This window comes from Trichomonas vaginalis, chromosome II (genome assembly GCF_026262505.1).
Source record: "Trichomonas vaginalis G3 chromosome II, whole genome shotgun sequence".
NCBI classification, from domain to species: Eukaryota; Parabasalia; order Trichomonadida; family Trichomonadidae; genus Trichomonas; species Trichomonas vaginalis.
Window position 1 is genome coordinate 18,636,511 of NC_067204.1, and position 19,824 is coordinate 18,656,334.

A 19,824-nucleotide genomic window follows, 5' to 3' on the forward strand; every position below is an offset into this window, starting at 1 on the left:
GTGTTGTCACACTTTTTCAGAGAAGTTAAAATGACCGAGGCACATGGGCACATAGGCACACCTAAAAAAACATCTAACCAAAACTCATTTTTCAATACTTTTTCAGCACTTTTCCGTAGTTGTATATGAAAGACAATTCGAGATAAAAGTCATAGTACAATGGAATAATATGCTGCACACCGTTTGTTGTGAACCAAACTTGAAAGTCAGAGAAACTGTTACTAGGTGGTTCGTAGAATTTAGAAGCAAAGTCATAAAAGTCCTTACCGATACAAAGAAAACTGTTGTTGCTTGAACTGAAACTTGCATGACACATGACATTTTGAGGGTCAAACACGTTTCTATAAACTGTCAAATCTGCTGGTGGAAGTATAAAATTAAATGGACCATCTGGTGGTAATGGTTCGTTCTGGTTTAGTAACCGAAGAAATTGTGCCCAAGAACGCTTGTCTACTCCCCAATATAAAAACTCTGTATCTCTTGGAGGGTTAATTTCAATCTTTTGAAATGAAACGGTTGAGTTCATCTTGTTATATTCTAGTTTCAGATAGTATGTTCCATTTAGTAAAGAGTGGTATTTTTCTTGAAATTCCCAATAGTATTTGTTTATTTGAGTTTGAAAGTCATTTAGAGTTTTCTCAAGACTTTCGTCTGAACGAATTGTAAAGATTTTCATTTCGTCAAATTTTTCTATTAGACCATCAGAACCTTTATACTGACCATGAAAATATACTGCGAACATGAAGGCGTTCGTTCTATTTGAAAACAAAACTCTTCTAAATCCTATTGCCTTTGCATCTGAAGGACTTTGAAGCCAACGAATTGGATAGTCAAACCTATATGAACGGGATGAAATTTCTTCATCTGATATAGTCCTACCGGCATTTGTGAAGATATAGTCTAACGGTTTTGTATCTGCTACTTTTGTTCTTTGTTTTTCAACCTGAAGCATTTCATATATGTAAAAATATATGGTTTTAAAAAATGTTTTAAAAACGTTTTAAAATGGTATGCCATATAGCTTCTTGAATTTGTTAAGAAGTATTCGAACGTATTTTCCATCTGTATCTCTAGCGTTTACATAAGCATAGCCCGCCTTAGTAAAATATACTTGTAATTTCCTATAGTTTACGCCGGTATAAAAGTAGAAAGAGTCTTGTTCTTCGCTATAGTAGTAAAACTCAAACATATGCTTACCATAGTCTCTAATTTCAATTGTTTCATCTTCTAGTTCGTCGACAAATTCGAATACAATATCTCCAAATTTGCTTATGTTCTTACTGTTTTCAGAACGAGTGACCCAACGCAAGTTTTCAAGTCTATTGTCGTTTCTTATATGGTTTATATGGTCCACACACGGTAAATTGTTAGGGTTCGGTATAAAATGAGTTGCAATGACGACATGTTTAAGATAGTGTTTTCCACTCATCTTCATAGTAGTATATCCGTCATTTCGCTCCCATTCGCTTAAAACTCTTTTTGTCTCCTTTTTTCTGACTTCAAATGACTCACAACAGTGAATTTCATATTTCTCATCTAACAAACAAGTTTCCCAACGGTCTTCTCCAACAAACTCAGCGTACATTTCAAATAAAATAAAAAAATATATTTTTTAAAAAATGTTTTAAAAAATGTTTTACTTCATGCAATGTTTTATTTCATGCAATGTTTTTATTTCATGCAATGTTTTATTTCTGTGCCATCTTCAAGTATACCCCAATACTTACGCTTGGAGAGTACATGAACTTCGGAAAATACCTTGTCTAGCTTAAAAAGGCCCATCTTTTCACCGACTAAACCCATTTCAATGAGTTTGTTATAGCCTTCTTCGTTCGTCATGAGTGCGTCAATGTTCTCATAGTAAACCTTGACTTTCGATTTGACTTCGGAGAAGAATTTGTTGTACTCGTCAAGGACTGCCTTTGCGAACTGAGGGTAAGACCAATGTTCGACAATAGGTTTTAATGTGGTTACTAAGCCACTTTGACCTTGAGTGAATTCGTACTTCAAAACAAAAGGAGAAAACCTTTCAACAAAGTTGTCGACCTTCTCATAATGTTTACTCTTCATCTCTTGAGGTTTCTTAATGGAATATCCCCATGTCGAATTCATAAGCAATTTGAGTGTCATTGCAAGTTTGGGGTTTGAAGCTTTCCTAATATCATACAGTTGTTGTATGACTTTTCCAACTGTATAGTTCCTTCCCGGGAACTCACCATCTTCGTTTGGAATTCCAGTCGGAATATATTGGACAAACCTCATGTACGCAGCGTTAAGGTCGACATAGTATATCTTTTCATCTGAGTCGAACTTGTCGCAACCAATTGGTCCAGTTTGTGGAAATTCAAGTGAGTCTCTTATCTTCTGAGAAACTTCTCCTGTTATCTCATAAACATCGTCGAAGCAACCTGTTTCATATAAAACCTTCTGACCTAACTCAGATGCTCTCCAATACAATTTGACGTCAATTGGATGTCTCAATGGAAGTTTGTTTATAGCATCTTGAAGTTCTTGCAACCTCATTGGAAGTTCTTCTGGTTCAGGTTGGTATCCGAACATACCAACCCCTTGTGGAACTGTGTACTTCTTTTGTACTAGAACTTTGTCTGGAACAACTTTTGGTCTTGCTAACAATGAAAAGTTTGTTTCGTCTTTTGGTACAAAAGTTTCTGTCAGCTTGTCATCTGGAATTGGTTCCAACAAACCTTTCTCGAAAAGAATGTTAACAGCTCTGACAATGTTGCACTTACCTTTTCCGAACAATGGGTTTGTAAGACTTTCGTTCAACATGAAGTGGTTGTGGACAATTGCAATCTTCAACCATGGCAATTTGAAGTCAACAACATAGTCGTCATGTGAAGAACCTTTAGCTGTAGGTATGTTGACTCGGATATTGACATTTGCCAACGGTGCAATTTTTGCCAATTGACCTCTGAGAATGTACCTTGTCTTCACACATGACTCAAGATACTTCATCTTCTCATCTGAAACAAGACCTGAGTTCCTGAGACATGTAAGAATGCAAGGTTCGTTGACAATTTTTTCAATTGAATTGTAAATTCCATACCTTGTCAAGTCAATGTCAGACTTATTTCTGAAGGGGAAGTATCCAGCATGTTGTCTGACTGCTTGAGGGTTAGGTTGGTACCATTCGAACCTGACACTTGCAATCCCTTCAATCGCATTCAAAATGTCCGAGTCGGAGTCAACCATTTGTTCTCTCTTTGTAGTCTTGAAAGCGTCAAGAAGTTTTGCGGCTGTTGTGACATTGCCATGTGCATAGTATATATGACCATCCAAATCTGTTATGGTCAATCTGAGATTGTATCCTTTCTTATTTCCGTCTTGTATGGCAGCAAGTACACCCATGAAGCCTTCTTTGTTCTTTCCTTCGTCAAAGTTTACTGTAAAGGTTCGACCAGATGTAATTTTACTTCTAACTTCACGGTACTTCTCATATGCATATCTTGTTCTTTCCATGGGAGCATGTGCGTCTTCACCTTTTCCTTTTTTCCTTCTCAAAGGATGCAATTGTTCGTCATGTTTCCAATAGAATCTGGCAAAGCCGTCGTGTCCTTCAACTTGAGGCTCAGTAACATCGAAAGGCATGTCCATAAGACGTTCTTCTTCTAACCTCTCTAGTCTGTTTGGATAATTTGCACGTGCTGTTTCTAAGTCCATTTCATAGGTCAGACCAGCAAGTTTGTCATAGACTTTTATGGGTCTTCCCTTCCTATATTTAAAATTCTTCGAAACTCTCCAACCATATCTTTGCAACTCTGCTTTTATTCTAGCAGACCTTCTGTCCATTCTATGTGGGGGCATTTTTATAAAAATAAAAAAATATTTTTTTTCTTTACTTTACATAACCACCTGCTGCCATAAGTCTTTGACGCCAACCCATACCAGCTAATGAAGGTTGACTTGGTTTAGTATTGAAACTAACCTTTGGTTTTGGTTTATCTTCAGTTTTTGGTTTTTCTTCTTCTATCGGTTTTTCGTCACTTTTCGGTTTCTCTGACTTTACTTCACTTGCAGGAACAGTTGTGTCGTCAACATCTTCATAAATATCATATGCCATTTGTTTTTGTTTTCCTTTCAACTTTTTGTGTTTGTTGTAAAGTTTAGAATATTTCGACTCTAAGTCAATGAGATGTTCTATAATGAACTGTTGGTCAGTGAAGTAAACTTTTCCATCTGTTGTCTCATAAACTCCTTCAGACTTCAATATTTTATTTGTGAGAGTCTGTTTCTTTTTTGAGATACTAGCCGTTCCATTTTTATGAAAAGTGACTTTGTAGTTAGAGTTTGTATTTCCAGACCTGGCACTTTCTATTATTGAATTTTTCTCTTCATCTGTAAGTTCTTTGACAGGTTTTGACAATGGTTCTGAACTTTTTGTTTGTGGTGTCAAATCTACCGTTTCAACTTCTTCGGTCATTTCATCTCAGTAAAAAATTTTAGTTTGGTTTGTTTTCAACTGGTTGTTGTTGTTTTTTAAGTCGGTCTAAAACTTCCTGAGGTATAGGAAGAACTTGACAAACACGTGGTTGTGTAACTGCTGGAAGCCGACAAATCCATCTTGAACCCATTTGTCTCAATGCTGTATTGTTCATTTCATCTCAGTAAAAAACTTTACATTCCCCACGTTTGAGGCGGTTGAGGTTGGTTGTTGTTTACCCACTGTTGTGCATGGTTATATCCTCTGTTAAAGAATCTTTCACCTTGGTCCATATAGTGTCCTGCTTGGTTATAGTAGTCATTTGCTTTGTTATAGTAGTTTCCTGCTTGTTTCCCTACATTGTCCATCCATCCTTGAACTTTTCCTCTTGTTTCAGGATTTGGAATAAGATTTGCTGCATCTCGTGCTACATCCCAACCTTTCTGTACAGTTTGTATAATAGGTTGTGCTTTCTCTTTAAGTATACCTAATGTACTCAAAATCTTCCTTCCAACTCCAAATACACCTCTGGCTATTGTTCCCACTGCGGGCAAAAATCTAGATGCGACTCCTGCTAACGCGCCAAATAAACCCATTTCTTATAGGATAAAAATGACGAATCCAAACAAGGACCCCTATGTTTCTAAAGCAACAAAGAAAGCACTCATGGTAAAAATCTTTAGTTCAACACCAAATGCTTGGTTTATGGATATCTTGGAAAACATTCCGAGGTATAGAGAAGATGGACCACCATACTGGCTAATATTTGTCGGTCAGAACACAAGATACTGTGAAGCCATACCATTACAGTCCAAAAATATTTTAGATGTGAAAACTGCTTTGACAATATTCGTTGACAAATACCATCCAACAAAACTGACATCTGACTATGAAAGTTCTTTCAAATCAGACGATATTAAAAACTATCTGCGTTCAAAAAATGTAAACCAATATTTCATTGTCGACCAAAACCATTCTGCTCTTGGTGTCATTGACGGTTGTATAAAAACGTTAAGAGACTTAAACCAACCACAAGGTGGTGAGGTAGATGAAATGTCATATGACGACAAGTACAGACATTTCTCCATGGCAAAGATGAGACAAGTTTTAAATATTTACAATAGCCGTAAACAAAAAGGTTTGGGAAACCACTCCCCCGAAGAAATGAAAAACAACCCTGACTTAGAGAAAGACTATATATTTAACAATTTAGTCAAAAGAGACAAACAAGAAAGAATGCCAGGCTTCAAACTTCAGAAAGGTGACAAAGTAAAAATAGAAATACCTAAACGCGACCCATATGAAAATACTATTGACTATGACAACAACAAGTACCCGACAGGTACTCACGTTCGTGTTCGTAAAAATAGAAGAAAGTATACAAGAGAATATTATGAAGTTTTAGGCAAACATGGCAAAATGTACAGACTGCAAGCAGAAGATAAAACGACTATTGTCAGACCTCGTTTCAAACTTGTCAAAGTTCAAGGTGGTATACTTTCAAAGACAGTTCCTAACAAATATAAGACAACTCCTGACGAATATGCTAAAGAAGTTGAAAATGACGACTAAGCATTTCTATACCATGCGTAAACTGTCATGTAAGGTGGCATGTAGTCTTTACTTTGTCCCGTTGCTTGTGTATACCCTAAAACGCGATGTGTATGGTTTCCTCCTCCCTCAGTGTTACTCCAGAAACAATCTATAGCAAACTTAACGTTGTCTTTAACATCATATCCTTTACCTTTTGTCATTGCTGACCAATCCCAATATCTATGCTTATGCCAACCTGCTTGAGATGTACTTAAATCTACGTAGTGACTGTGTGCAGGTAAGTTTTCACCTGAAATCGTTTTACTTCCACCTGTTTCCTTTGAAGAGTTTGCACAATACAAAAACCTGTCGACTATTTGAGTCCAAGTTCCGAGACCAAGTACTACTTCTGGTCTGGTAGAGTTCATTGACGTATAAATAGAACCTATAGGATATAGTGTTTGAAGTATTTCAATCTTTAATGTTTGAAGCTCTGTTTTGTCAGCTTTTTTATCATATAAATCTTGAGCAGTGAATTTAACTTTTTTTTCATCCTCCATGACATAGACATTTCTACATCTAATGTCTTTATCCGATGTTAAACCTTCTGGAAAGTTAGGAGGTTTAAAATATAATCCACCCCCACCAGTTTCTTCAATCGTTCCTAAAATACTTTCTATACCAACAGTTGAGAAGAAGTTATGTGTATGTCCAACGTCACTTTTCCTGTTTAAGGTTTCTTGTAAGTTTGCAATATTTGCAATGGTATGTGTATGTCCAACGCCACTTTTCCTGTTTAAGGTTTCTTGTAAGTTTGCAATATTTGCAATGGTATGTGTATGGTTCTTGTCGGCTTTAAGGTCTAAACACCCTGAAACCCATCCTGTATCGGCTTTAGTTTTTAAAATCTTCGATGTCCGTTCATGGTACCAGTCAACCCTTTCTTTAATTTCATTGTCTTTTTCATCCACATATTCCTTATATGCCTTCTTCACTAACGCACTAGTCACACATGCTAACTCATCGTCAACATATGTTTTATCTGCTTTCTTTTCAACATCCTCTTTTGTTGCATAAGCTTTGTTAGCTCTTTCTTCTTCTTTTGCTATTGCATCGTCTACATACTCTTTGTCAGCTTTGTTGTCAACATCTGCTTTCAAAAGAAGTTCTTTTATAGGTTTCTCGTTTAAAGTTCCTTTTGTTGGATTTATACAAACAGTATGGTTCTTGTTGTCTTGAAACAGAAACTCATCTGTCATTGGGTTTAATGTCAGTTTTAAGCTTCCTTCTTTCAATGACTCAGATATCTTAGAATAGTTTGAAAAGTTTGTTGTGTTCTTATTTAGAGCTTGTATAATGAGTTGTCGGTTGTGTTGTATTTCTCTCATAGACGCTGTTTCATTTGACATTTTTATTCTAGATAAAATATGCTTCCAATAGAAAAAGAAACTTCTAGAGTTGCTACAACTAAACCATTAGATGAACTTTTTACGAATGTCGGTCAAAAGTTTGAGACAGAGACCGTAAAGCATGAAGGCTATCGTTTTGACTACCCGTTAAGATGGCTAAGAGACCCATCCGTCACAAAAGCTATTGGCTTTCGTAGAATGAAGTTCATTTCAGAAGCCATACATGGTTTCCCATTTACGGTCGGTTTTGAAGTTCGATACTATAACAAAGAAAAACGTACGTATGAGAAATTTGAACAGGGAAAACTTTTACAAGTGAATTTGCTTGTAAACTTAGAAACAACTCTTCAAGCTTTTCAAGAAAAAATAAACGATATCTATCTCGAATATGCAAACCAGTACAACATTGACGAAGGAGAGTACCATCTCGATATTATATATGACAGGAAAAATGCAACTGTTAAAATCAATAAAATAGAAGACCTTGGAGAAAACGTTTATATTTCTACAAAATATAACAACTTGGCATGGCATAGATTTTTGAGGATGTTAAATCAGCCTGCATGGTATCCAGTACACCCGGACTATTATGAAGTCGAAAACCCTAATGGAACATATGAAAATGTTTTCGACTCAGACGCTATTATAGTTCATGCTTCATTTTCTGGTGCACAAAACTCTTTTTTATGCTTGGCAAATGACTTTTACGAAAAACCTACAAAGCTATATGAACCACCGAGTGGAAGTATTTCAGACTTTCAAGTATGGTTTACAACAGATGGAAGAAAGAGAATAGTTCCATTATACCATGCGTTTTACTTAGAACTTAGTTTCATATACAACTACTATCGAACGGTAAAAATATAATTTTTTAATACGGTTGAGGTGTTGGATTTGGTTGCCAACTAGACTGTGGTGCAGGTTCAGGCTGTTGTATAACAGGAGCTTGTTCTTCTGGTTCAGGGTCTTTAGGTATAATACCAACGAACTGACCTACTCTTTTACCAATATTTTTGACACCGTTCCAAATTCCTCTTCCGACAGATTTTATTCCATTCCATATACCTCTTCCAACATTTCGAAAGAAGTTTCCTATTCTTCCAAAGAAACCCATTTTACTATATGTAAAAATCTAATGTCCGCCTAGTCTCTTACGTTTCCTTCTGAGTTCCATTGCATTCTTTAACTGGAGCTCATACATTCTATTTCTCCTCTGGTAGAAAACATACTCTGGGTCAACTCCTGTGTTCGCGTCATCTGCATAGAGTTGTTTATATCCCACTTCAGGGTTTGTATAAAACTCTTTCCATCTCATATTTGCATACCATGGTGGCAAACCTAACGCAGCGTCATTTGACATGGCAGTTTGCATTTGTACATCTGTTGGCACTTGACCATAGTTTGCCATTGCAGTTTGTATTCTAACTTCATTTGGAATATTCTCTGGGTTTGGTTGTCCAGGTTGCTGTGCATTCGCTAAGTTCTGTGCGTCCATTTAATATTAGATAAAAATATCTCTTACGAGTACATATGCTGAACATTTGCAGACATTGGTTCATCTTCATATTCTCTGTACTTTTCTGCCACGTCAAAGAAATAGATGACACAATGGAAAAAACCTAAAACAAGTAGTCCTATTTCAAACCACATTTACCTACCAATAAAATTTCTTTGTTGTGACACTTTCTCCGGTTTATAGGACCTCTCTCATATTCTATCTTGTCATATCTAAACTCATAGTCATGTATGTCCTCTAGCCATCTCATAACGGTTTCCAAACCACTTTTATCGGATGTAAAGTAAAAGCATGGATGGTTATGTAAAACGTCTAAAGTTTCTAAAGAGTCTCTCAAAGTCCAGTCTACTTGGTATTGAAAATCGTATGTGTTATAGAACGGTGGGTCTACTATAAAGAAAACATTTTCCTTGTCTTTGTATTTTTCATACAACTCTGTCCAATGACATCTCACAAACTCTATACCCTCAGTATATTTTTCTATGTCCTCTTTGAAAACCTTTGTATAGTTAAGATATAAAACGTTTGACATAAGTGTTTCAATGTCATGAACTCTTATAGAACCACTATATAATAGTCTAGAAGATATACTATCCCAGTCAATATACTCTGCTTTTTCCAAAACCTCTCTGACAATATTTTTCTTATCTAATGGTATACGTTCCATGTTAGCTATAGGTATCTTTTCTTTTAACTCTTTCAATATTTTGTTAGTGTCTGGTATATGTTTGAGACGGTCCATATAGTTGTCGAAGTCATTGCATATAATCTTTGAGTCAGGAAATACAGTATGGCACAAATGAGATATATAGAAACTTCCACCGAACAAGTCTACAAATGTTAGACCATTCGGTAGTTTCTTAAGTTCTCTCAATAGAATATCTTTACATCTACTCTTATTTCCAAAGAAGGGTAACGGTGGTTTTGTAAAATTCATTTTATATATATAATAAAAATGTTTTTTCCTGAAAAGTGACAGAAAACTGACAAAACATGAAAACATATATAATTTGTGAAAAGTGAAACAAAAAGTGTCACCGGCTGGTCGGCTGGGGTTCGGTCCTCCTCTTGGGTCTTGTGTCCATTTCTTAGGGGCTAGAAGGGGCGCAGCCCCTGGAAGCCCCATTCACCTGACCTGAATAAAAACTTTTTATAAATTATTCATAAATTTTTAAAATCTGCTATTCGGAAGTATGTTCAAAAATCATTCAATTATGTATGAATTCTTACGATTACAAAAAAAGTCACAAACCCCGCATCATATACTACTTTATATTTTTAAGACATTACTATATCATTGAGAATGTTAGTGATTGAAGAATGAGATAAATAATTTACATTTACATTACATTTATAATGATATCTCAAAATAGATTATATTATATGATTGAAATAGCTAGATATTGAAGAGTTAGATAGATATAAAATATCATCATTACGAATGAATTATTCATTAATTTAAATCTTTCTTCAGAAAAAGTTCAAAAACATTTCGAAAAAAATTAACAGGATTGATATGCTTCGAAGAATGAAACAGAACTTTATTTAGAATGGATTAGATTTTTAGATCACAGAACTTTATCAAAATCAAAATCTAATTTATATCTAATTTTATCTCAGATGAAAAGCGATAAAAAACAAAAAATGTTAATTGGTTAACGCAAAACATGAAAATATTTAATATAACAATAATATAATGGTCAAAAATTTTTGAATAAAAATATTATCCGAGAGTTTCTCCTTTGTAAGAAGCTCTGAGATCTGGAAGATTTGACTGTGGAACTATATCGCTGAAATATGGATGTGCAAGAGCTTGTTCTGGCGTAAATCTCTCAGAAGGAAGCCATCTCAAACAATGAGTCAATAAATCATAGAATTGAGGATCAATTGATCCAACAAAATCTAATATATTCTTAGTTCCTGGCTTTACATGGAATAAAGGACGGTATTTATCGTCAAAGAAATTTAAAACTCTGGAAGACTTCCTTAGGAGCTCAATTGGAGGATATTTCATGAACTCTATAAATAATCTAAGCATATCAACTTCATTTGATCCAGGGAACAAAGGTTTTCCTGTAATTAATTCGATACAAACTAATGCAGCACTCCAAACGTCTATTTCATGGCCATAACCACATCCCAATATTACCTCAGGTGCTCTGTAGAATCTAGACTGTATATAAGTGAAAATTTGTCGTCCAGAAATACAAGAAGTTCCAAAATCAATTAATTTGACTTTTGTAGTATCCTGGATGAACAATAGATTGTCTGGTTTGATATCGCAGTGGATTATTCCACATTTCTTGAGAGATGCCAAAGCTGAAAAGATTTGGTAACAAATTGGTTTAATACTGGGAGTAATAACGCGCTGACCTCGAAGACTGGATCCCAATAGCTCGTATGTAATGCAAGGATGGTTTCTGAATACAAAGAAATCGTACGCGCGAACAATATTATTTGTATCAATTTTATTTACTTTTGCTAGTGAAGATGCTTCTATTTTAGACTGTTCCGCCATTTGCTGGGTGGATATAATGATCTTAACTGCAACAAGAACTTTATTTTTGTGGTCAAAACACTTGACAACTTTTCCAAATGCGCCGCTACCAAGAACCAGCAGAATTTCGTATCTGTAAGCAAGGTGATCACCAATAATAACTTTGTAACTGTGGTTTTTATCATCAAAATTCTGTGTAAACTTGTTATTTACGTTTCCTATGTAATAAATTTCAGGAAACTGATTGATTTCGAATTGCTCGAATGATGACAAGATATCGTTGTATGATTTCTTTGCTTCTTCTGGAGTAATTGGCAAATTTGGTAATCTATTTATTGAAACTCTTGTCGATTTTGGTATTTCTGTTTTAATGGCGTTTCTTTGCTTGAATCTTGGATTCCTAGATCCTTGTTCTGGTAAAATAGGAAGTGTTGGTAAAAATCTTCCTGATTTAAGAATTTTATCTGAACTTCTCAGAACAGGAACGCGCCGAATTGCTCGTGGAGCTGACTCTGGAGGTAATGGGATTAGCGGCACATGAGGTTTAAACTGCCGTGGGCTCGGAGGCCCTTCCATACAAATCAAGAGAGAAAAAAAAATATTTTCGTTACAAAAAAATCAAGTTAGACACTATAAACACCATTCAACTCTTTGTTAGAAATATCGGATATTTGTTAAAGCAATGATCAGTCTATGTTTTTTCTCTCAATTTTAAAATTAAAACGACTTTAATTTTTGAAAATACATAAAATAACAGTTTATTCCTGAGTCTGGGATGCATCCTTGCCCTTCTTTGGATTGCCAAGGAGAACCTTGTGGATATGTGGAACAACACCAGCAGAAGCGATGGTGATGTTAGAGAGTAATTGGTTCAATTCTTCATCGTTACGAACAGCGAGCATGATGTGGCGTGGAGAAATACGTGTCTTCTTGTTATCACGAGCAGCGTTCCCGGCAAGTTCGAGAACTTCGACAGTAAGATACTCAAGAACAGCGGCCATAAAGACTGGAGCACCAGCACCGACACGTTCTCCGTAACGTCCTTCACGAAGGAATCTGTGAAGACGACCGACTGGGAACTGAAGACCGGCACGAGATGAACGTGTCTTTGGATGTTGGCGTTCACCATCAACGGCTGTCTTTGTTGCTGTCTTCTTAACACCTTTCTTGGCTGGCATTATGAATTAATGAACTCATAAAATATACCGCCAAAAAAGCAATAATGAATTGAAATTTAATAGGGTATAAAACGGCATTTTTATATTTTTCCATTAATGCCATTTTAGACCGTTCATTTTTCGGCGTACGATAAAGTAGCCATGGCGCCAAAAAAGTAATCATTATTTTAGAATGTCTTCCAAGAAGCCAGCCTCTAAAACACCAACAGAGAAGAAGCCAGCCGTCGAGGGCGTCGATGCTGCAAACGCCGCCAAGCAAGATAAGAAGCTCCGCCACAAGAAGCGTGCTGAAACATTCTCATCCTACATCTTCAAGGTTCTTAAGCAAGTCCACCCAGATATCGGTATCTCCAACAAGGCTATGATGGTCATGAACTCCTTCGTTACAGATATCTTCGAACGTATTGCCCAAGAAGGTGCTCGCCTTGTCGATATGAACGAACGTAACACTCTCGGTTCCCGCGAAGTTCAGACAGCTGTTCGTCTTGTTCTTCCAGGCGATCTTGCCAAGCACGCCGTCTCAGAAGGTGGCAAGGCTGTCGCCAAGTTCAATGCTGAATAAACATTGTTATAGATTATGTCTTTTTGTAATTGTATCATCTTTTGTATATGCAAATGCTATGAAAAGTTAAAAGAAATATGCAAAAGATAGACTTATAAAGCATTTATATAAACCCATTATCCTATGTAAAGTATCCCTATTGTTTTTCTCCCTCAATATTGAGTGAACCTCTATCAAAATTTTGAATAAGAGAATAAGAGACCTTACGAAGGAAAAGGAGTTTATCAATTCTAATGTTTAAATTTTAAAAAAGCACAGGAGATTATATATATATCAATTTTTAAAATATGATTTAAAAAAAATTATGCCTTTTGAGAAAGAATTCGAATGATTTCAACATAATCATTAAGTGCTGCATGATAAGCAGCTGTGTGATTATCACTATCCATAGCATTGATATCAATGTTTGGAAGTGAACAAAGATATCTGACAACTTCAATGTTATTTATTAGAACTGCGTAATGAAGAGGTGTGAGTTTTCTTTTATCCATAGCATTGATATCAATATTCGGAAGAGTACAGAGTAATTTGAAGACTTCGACATTCTTGTTAAGTGCAGCATAATGAATAGGAAATGCTCCAAATGGTTCTTTTGCGTTGATATCAAATTTTCCAATTGAAATAAGATATTTTGTAACTTCAACATCTTCATTTAGAACTGCATGGTGATATGGTGTTGAGTCAAGAGAATCAATATCCACATTAGGCTGTGTGAACATGTATTTAATAGATTCAAGACTATGAGTTGCCATGAAACTTGAGAAGAAATTGACCTGTTTATACAATTCAAATTTTTTATTCATATACATTGATGGCATCTTAGGTAAGTAACCATGTTCGCATGCAAATTTAATTGTTTCATAATCTCCTTCCTCGCAAGCTTTTAATAAAATCAAATAAGGATCATGTCCTCCTTGTAATAAATATTTTTTGTTTTTACCATTATTAACCGTGTTGTCCATTGAACTCATAAATGAACAGAAAATGTAAACTATTGAAAATTAGATGTGGTTGACTTGCTTTGAAAAATCATTTCAGGAACATTCTATCAATTATTGCTTTGAGCTCACTCTTTTCGATGAAATGATAACGTCGTTATATCAACGAGCTTGGCCCATTGGCTGAGCGCGCTACACACAATGCAAACTCTCCAGTTCCAATCCGTACAAACAACACACAAGCCGAAGCCCAACAACGTGAACCACCAACATTCATCGAAACAAACAACTTCCAATACTCATTCCAACTCTTCAACGATGCATACGGTGTTCCCAACTACAACGAAATCAACGCTGGTGCTTTCTACTGCATGTACCCATTCCTCTTCGGTATCATGTTCGGAGATATGGGTCACTCCATCTTCTACCTTCTTGTCACCCTCGGCATGTTCATCATGGTCCCTCTCATGAAGAAGAAAGGCAACTCCATGGGTGGTATGCTTGAAATGATCGACAGATTCAAATGGTTCTTACTTTTCGCTTCAGTTTGCTCATTCTACTGCGGATTCCTTTACAACGAAACATTCTGCTTACCAATCAACTTCTTCGGCTCACACTACCATGTAGATGATAGAAATTCAAACCCTCAATTAACAGTTTACAAGAAGAATAGCACCAGTATTTATCCATTCGGTCTTGATCCAGCATGGTTCTTCAAAGATAACGAACTTATTTTCTCCAACTCTTTGAAGATGAAGATGTCTGTTATTGTGGGTATGGCACAAATGATTTTTGGTTTGATTCTTTCTTTCATTAATAACTTTGTACAGCGTGATTGGGTTTCCCTCATCACTCTTCGTGTCCCTGAATTACTTTATCTCGTTCCTTTCTACGGTTACATGGTTGTCATCATCATTTGGAAGTGGTGCACAAATTTCAAAGGAAACCCTTCATTATATAATGTCAATGTTCAGAAAGATGGTATCAACCTTATTCAGGTTATGATTGGTATGATTCTTTCTTTCGGTTCTGAAGATGATGATTTAAAACTTTACGAGGGACAGTGGGGTGCTCAAGCTGTTATTACAACAATCTTCTTCTGCTCAATCCCTGTTTTCTTGGTATTAAGACCATGTTTCGAAGCTTACTTACACCATGGCGATCCAAACTGGTCTGTTTTAGAAGCTATCGTTATGAACTTGATTCACGTTATTGAATTCGTTCTTCAGGCTCTTTCTCACACTGCTTCTTACTTGCGTCTTTGGGCTCTTTCCCTCGCTCACTCTCAGTTGTCTAAAGTTATTTGGGAAGAGTTGTTCTTGAATGGTTTCAACTACAGCAAAACTCATGATGGCCCTTGGACTAATGGCACTTGGGTTCTCACTTTCTTCGTTTTCTTGGCTTTCACTGTTATGACTGCTGCTATTTTGCTTGGTATGGAAGCTTTCTCCGCTTTACTTCACGGTATTCGTCTGATGTGGGTCGAATTCTGCTCTAAGTTCTACGGTGGTGGCGGTTACGAGTTCAAGCCAGTCTCTCTTAAGAACACACTTAAGAACGCAGGCTACAACGACTTCTAAATTTAATAATAAAAAAAGTATTTTTCTTTTCTCTTTTCTATAAATTTAAATCATTTTTTTTCTTGGATTCATTCACTACTTCCAATCAAAATCTAAAAAAAATTATTATTTCTTTTATGGTTCAATTACGTCACTGCAAAGTATATTAAAGGTGAGACAGCCTTTGATATTCTTAGCATTAAAATCCAGAGTTTCTATATATATTGGCAAACTATAGTGAGAAAATAGAATAGGATTTCTTATCTAGAAGGCTATGAATATCTTCAAAATATTGAACTTATGAGCGGATCGCCTTTTTGTTTATAAAAATATAACGGAATACAATTTGGAATAAAGAATGATAAATTGTATTTGGCACTAATTGATTTAAATAATTATTTTTCAAGTTAAAAAATTTCCGCCTTTTGAGAATCATTCTCGAAGAACTTCTCTCATTAAAAAATGGGTATTCAGCTTCGCAAATGTAAGATGAAAAATGTTGAAGCTTGCAAATTGAATATTTCTTCATAATGTTTTCAGTTTGAACATTTCCAGATGTTAACAATCTATCGTAATATGAATTTTTTATTAAAATTTGACTATAGGGTGTCCAAAGGTGCGTTTAGCACAGCGCTCTATATGAGACTATTAAAGGAGATATATGCTGATTATAAATATATAATAAAAAATATGAATATATGTATATGATGAGTAAGTTGTATTTTGGCGCCATGCCGGGATATAAAATGAATTTTGAGACAAGAGGCGGTTTCGCGGGAAATTTTGGCGGGATTTTTTTCATTTTTTTAATGAATCATAAAGAAAACATCCTCGCTCTTGCAAAAAAATGCAAAGACTGTAAAAAATCTACGAGACATTGGTAAAATGCTTCGGTATGGATGCTCCTAGCTATTCCACTGTAACGTATCATGTTAGGATGTATCACTTCATGAACAAAAAGGCGCCCATCATAAAAATTGACAAAAAATCGCCGGATCAAAGAAAAATCAAAGCAATTCTTCAAGCGCTAGATGAAGACCCAAGAGCATCACTCAGAAGGATAGAGGAGATGACAAAGATACCACGTACAACAGTCAGTTATTATCTGCACAATTATTTGAACTACAAACTAGCGTATACACGTTGGGTTCCGCACAACCTTAATTCAGTTCAAAAAAAATCTAGAGTCCAATCTTCGAAAGAGCTCCTCTCTATATTGGGTGCGTATCAATCCAAGAAGTTTCGCTTTATAGTAACAGGGGACGAGTCTTGGTTTCAATATGCAACAGAAGCCAAAATCATGTGGATCCCGAAGGATGAAAATCCGCAAACATTCCCGAAGAAAAAAATTGACACACCAATGATGATGTTGTCGGTTTTTTGGGGCGTGAATAGCATCATCGCAATTGATATTCTTCAAAAACCTAATACGATGAATGCTCAGTATCTAATTGACAATGTTCTTACTCAAATTATCAATTCTGATGAGTTTGAGAAATCCAAACAACAAAAACAAAAGTTTGCAATTCATTTTGATAATTCAAGAGTTCACAAAAGTCATAAGGTAATGAATTACTTGGTGGAAAACAATGTCAAAGTTGTTCCAAACCCAATTTATTCGCCTGATATTGCACCCTCTGACTTTTATTTATTCGGCACGCTAAAAAAGAGAGCTGAAGGACGCGAATTCGCGAGTCCAGATGATCTTGAAAATTTTGTAAGAGAGCAATTTGAGCAATTTTCTCATGATGATTTAAAGCGTGTCTTTCAAGCCTGGATCGATCGCTGCGAACGCGTGATTGAATCCAATGGTGATTATATTTAAATAAACTTTATATATATGTAACTTGTTTATTTCTATTCGCAGTATTCAGGTTTGTGCTAAACACACCTTTGGACACCCTATATTATATGCATAAAATTCTTTTCCAGAACCCTGGTTTCCGAGAAATGAACAATTTTCAATTATAACTATTGCATTATTTGTTAACAATATTCCAAGATATGATGACGTTTTCTTATTGTTTAAAACATTAGATAACTTAAAATTAAAGTTATTACTATTAACAAACTCTAAAATTATATTTGGTGATGTATTGTTACAAAATGACGAATATAAAATTGTACAAAGATCAGAAGAGAAATCAATATAAATTCCTGGGTTATACTGTGCTTCACAGAAACTTGTATTAATTGAATTCACTTCAATATTACCATTCCAAAGTGAATTTGTTAGGGAAGAGCTTGTATCCCCACAAGCAGAAAAAGAACTTTCGAATATGTAATTTTTGAGATTAGCTCCATTTTTTATGTATGTATACGAATGATGACTATTTTCAGCGCTAGTTTTCGATTTGTAACCACAGACTCGGTTTTGAACAATGGAACTACTGCAACTGAAGTGAATTGCTCCACCATTGTAATTGGTATTACTGCTGCAGTTATTAAAATAACTATCCGATAAAAGAAGTTTTTTATAATCGCTTGTAAAATAAATTGCGCTTTTAATGGTTGAATCTATGAATAAACAGTTGTATATGAAATATTGGTCATTTCTTGAATCTAATTTTATGTTTGTTCCTGAGATAGGTGAAGTTTGGAGAGATGTTTCGTAGAACTTTAACCATACGCTATTTGCTGATGTATAAAGGGTAAATAGACACAAGTTGAATAGAGTATTAATAGTAAAAGTTCTGAATTATTATATAATTTATTGCTAAATTTTTGTTTCATGTTATTGTCATGAAAAGCGATAGTATATGATATATCTAAACACTTATAACTTTTCATTAATGCTGGTTGAAATGAATGCATAAACACGATTAAGATTTCTCGATTTTTATGAGCTAACACCAATGAACAATGTAATATTTTGGAATAGCGGTAAATATAATATTTATTTTAAGATGAAGTTGTGCGTGAAAGACGATTTCTTTGATATCCCAAAATAAATTGTGTCAAAAAAAATTGAGAAGACCCAATTGATCAATTGAGCCTCTTCAAAAAAAAAAAAAAAAAAAAAAAAAAAAAACTCGTTTAGTTATGGAAATTGGAGAGATAGTTACAGAGCTTGCTGCTTTCACAGGCGTTTCGTCACTATGCGCATTTGGATGTGAGAGCGGCAGACTTGGTATCTTTGATGCTGAAAACTGTCGTATTGTGTATGATAATAAGTTTCAATTTCCAATTACAGGTTTAACAACAGATGACGAAAAAAACTTATACTTCACAGATACAAAGTCAATATACAGATATGATATGAGATCTTCAGACAAGCCTCAAAACATTTATTCCTCATCTAAGGAAATATTAAGTTTTTGCCTGTTTAATGAACAACTTGCTGTTTCATCTTCCAAGGAAGGCATAGTACTTAGCGATACAAGAATATTGAAACAGCCATATAAACAAGATCCAAATTCTTCAATTCCTTCATGCCACATACAGTTCATTGATAATGAAAACATAATTGCTTCATATGTTGACGGTTCTTTAATCAAATGGAACAAAAATTCTGAAGAAAAAATAGAATTAGAAGTTAATCCATTGACAAAAATCAGAAAAATGAGAACAATTGGAATGGCTGCATACAATGACTACCTTGCAGTAGGATACCAGTCCGGATTTTCAATTTATAAAAACTTTTCATTAATTGAACACACAGACGGAGGCCAGAAGGCATTACTTAAGAGCATGATATATGCTCCATGCTTCGAAGCAGAATATATTACATTTTTGACCGAAGATAATATAATTTACCCGTATAATTTAGATACTAATACATGTGCACCATCAAAGCCATTTACAGGCACAGAAATCACTAAGATTTCGGCTAACTATTTAATGATCGTTGCAGCAGATAATGAAGAAGAAGGCAGAATTGCTGTAATGATGCCAGAAGATTTTAGTGACGAATTTTTCTAACTCAAACTTAATAAAGTGTTTTGTATGTTATATTAATCTTAACTCTCCGTACTTTTAATAATTTTTTTCAAATATCATAAATATATTTTTGATATATTTAAAATAAATAGTATTGCAAAGTGCAGACTCTCTATTTCAATCTGAAAATTATGTATATCAGTGAGTTTTTAAATTTGTATATTCTGAATTACGCACAAGGATGCTATGTCTCCTTATTTTTGCTCAGTTGGTGATTTTCGTTTACGAACCTATGGATTAAAAAACATCATT

At 35.0% G+C, this 19,824-nt stretch overlaps 15 protein-coding genes and 1 pseudogene across 16 annotated transcripts, besides 2 other annotated features; 5 read left to right on the top strand and 11 right to left on the bottom strand.

Annotated features, from left to right (window-relative positions):
* Positions 1 to 7,164: part of a mobile genetic element that runs on past the window's edge.
* On the bottom strand, positions 92 to 676 carry TVAGG3_0567490 (uncharacterized protein; the record flags this gene model as incomplete). Its single annotated transcript, XM_051238658.1, has 1 exon — positions 92 to 676. One exon carries the CDS (start codon positions 674 to 676, stop codon positions 92 to 94), a length of 585 nt encoding a protein of 194 aa, XP_051096482.1.
* Positions 1,672 to 3,810, bottom strand: TVAGG3_0567500 (DNA/RNA polymerases family; the record flags this gene model as incomplete). Its single annotated transcript, XM_051238659.1, has 1 exon — positions 1,672 to 3,810. One exon carries the CDS (start codon positions 3,808 to 3,810, stop codon positions 1,672 to 1,674), a length of 2,139 nt encoding a protein of 712 aa, XP_051096483.1.
* On the bottom strand, positions 3,857 to 4,441 carry TVAGG3_0567510 (phage tail repeat-like family; the record flags this gene model as incomplete). Its single annotated transcript, XM_051238660.1, has 1 exon — positions 3,857 to 4,441. The coding sequence occupies one exon, from the start codon at positions 4,439 to 4,441 to the stop codon at positions 3,857 to 3,859; it is 585 nt and encodes a 194-aa protein (XP_051096484.1).
* Positions 4,461 to 4,616, bottom strand: TVAGG3_0567520 (uncharacterized protein; the record flags this gene model as incomplete). The annotated part of the gene is made up of 1 exon (XM_001309645.1): positions 4,461 to 4,616. One exon carries the CDS (start codon positions 4,614 to 4,616, stop codon positions 4,461 to 4,463), a length of 156 nt encoding a protein of 51 aa, XP_001309646.1.
* TVAGG3_0567530 (uncharacterized protein) lies at positions 4,636 to 5,037 on the bottom strand (the record flags this gene model as incomplete). The annotated part of the gene is made up of 1 exon (XM_051238661.1): positions 4,636 to 5,037. One exon carries the CDS (start codon positions 5,035 to 5,037, stop codon positions 4,636 to 4,638), a length of 402 nt encoding a protein of 133 aa, XP_051096485.1.
* Positions 7,165 to 7,401: 237 nt separating the features above from the next.
* On the top strand, positions 7,402 to 8,250 carry TVAGG3_0567540 (uncharacterized protein; the record flags this gene model as incomplete). The annotated part of the gene is made up of 1 exon (XM_001309647.1): positions 7,402 to 8,250. The coding sequence occupies one exon, from the start codon at positions 7,402 to 7,404 to the stop codon at positions 8,248 to 8,250; it is 849 nt and encodes a 282-aa protein (XP_001309648.1).
* A 4-nt stretch (positions 8,251 to 8,254) lies between these two features.
* On the bottom strand, positions 8,255 to 8,497 carry TVAGG3_0567550 (serine threonine-protein phosphatase family; the record flags this gene model as incomplete). Its single annotated transcript, XM_001309648.1, has 1 exon — positions 8,255 to 8,497. The coding sequence occupies one exon, from the start codon at positions 8,495 to 8,497 to the stop codon at positions 8,255 to 8,257; it is 243 nt and encodes an 80-aa protein (XP_001309649.1).
* Positions 8,498 to 8,515: 18 nt separating this feature from the next.
* Positions 8,516 to 8,878, bottom strand: TVAGG3_0567560 (uncharacterized protein; the record flags this gene model as incomplete). Its single annotated transcript, XM_001309649.1, has 1 exon — positions 8,516 to 8,878. One exon carries the CDS (start codon positions 8,876 to 8,878, stop codon positions 8,516 to 8,518), a length of 363 nt encoding a protein of 120 aa, XP_001309650.1.
* Positions 8,879 to 9,017: 139 nt separating this feature from the next.
* On the bottom strand, positions 9,018 to 9,836 carry TVAGG3_0567570 (phage tail repeat-like family; the record flags this gene model as incomplete). Its single annotated transcript, XM_051238662.1, has 1 exon — positions 9,018 to 9,836. One exon carries the CDS (start codon positions 9,834 to 9,836, stop codon positions 9,018 to 9,020), a length of 819 nt encoding a protein of 272 aa, XP_051096486.1.
* Positions 9,837 to 10,622: 786 nt separating this feature from the next.
* TVAGG3_0567580 (protein kinase protein) lies at positions 10,623 to 11,972 on the bottom strand (the record flags this gene model as incomplete). The annotated part of the gene is made up of 1 exon (XM_001309650.1): positions 10,623 to 11,972. One exon carries the CDS (start codon positions 11,970 to 11,972, stop codon positions 10,623 to 10,625), a length of 1,350 nt encoding a protein of 449 aa, XP_001309651.1.
* Positions 11,973 to 12,120: 148 nt separating this feature from the next.
* Positions 12,121 to 12,591, bottom strand: TVAGG3_0567590 (histone H2A; the record flags this gene model as incomplete). The annotated part of the gene is made up of 1 exon (XM_001309651.2): positions 12,155 to 12,574. The coding sequence occupies one exon, from the start codon at positions 12,572 to 12,574 to the stop codon at positions 12,155 to 12,157; it is 420 nt and encodes a 139-aa protein (XP_001309652.1).
* A 150-nt stretch (positions 12,592 to 12,741) lies between these two features.
* Positions 12,742 to 13,344, top strand: TVAGG3_0567600 (histone H2B; the record flags this gene model as incomplete). The annotated part of the gene is made up of 1 exon (XM_001309652.2): positions 12,747 to 13,136. One exon carries the CDS (start codon positions 12,747 to 12,749, stop codon positions 13,134 to 13,136), a length of 390 nt encoding a protein of 129 aa, XP_001309653.1.
* A 94-nt stretch (positions 13,345 to 13,438) lies between these two features.
* TVAGG3_0567610 (protein ubiquitination) lies at positions 13,439 to 14,107 on the bottom strand (the record flags this gene model as incomplete). The annotated part of the gene is made up of 1 exon (XM_001309653.1): positions 13,439 to 14,107. The coding sequence occupies one exon, from the start codon at positions 14,105 to 14,107 to the stop codon at positions 13,439 to 13,441; it is 669 nt and encodes a 222-aa protein (XP_001309654.1).
* Positions 14,108 to 14,216: 109 nt separating this feature from the next.
* On the top strand, positions 14,217 to 15,727 carry TVAGG3_0567620 (vacuolar proton-transporting V-type ATPase complex assembly; the record flags this gene model as incomplete). The annotated part of the gene is made up of 1 exon (XM_001309655.2): positions 14,254 to 15,654. One exon carries the CDS (start codon positions 14,254 to 14,256, stop codon positions 15,652 to 15,654), a length of 1,401 nt encoding a protein of 466 aa, XP_001309656.2.
* A 508-nt stretch (positions 15,728 to 16,235) lies between these two features.
* Positions 16,236 to 17,538: a mobile genetic element.
* On the top strand, positions 16,332 to 17,458 carry TVAGG3_0567640 (annotated as a pseudogene). The gene has a single exon. A coding segment is annotated over exon 1 (1,127 nt).
* A 1,129-nt stretch (positions 17,539 to 18,667) lies between the features above and the next one.
* On the top strand, positions 18,668 to 19,603 carry TVAGG3_0567650 (WD40 repeat-like family; the record flags this gene model as incomplete). The annotated part of the gene is made up of 1 exon (XM_001309654.1): positions 18,676 to 19,554. One exon carries the CDS (start codon positions 18,676 to 18,678, stop codon positions 19,552 to 19,554), a length of 879 nt encoding a protein of 292 aa, XP_001309655.1.
* Positions 19,604 to 19,824: the final 221 nt, after the last annotated feature.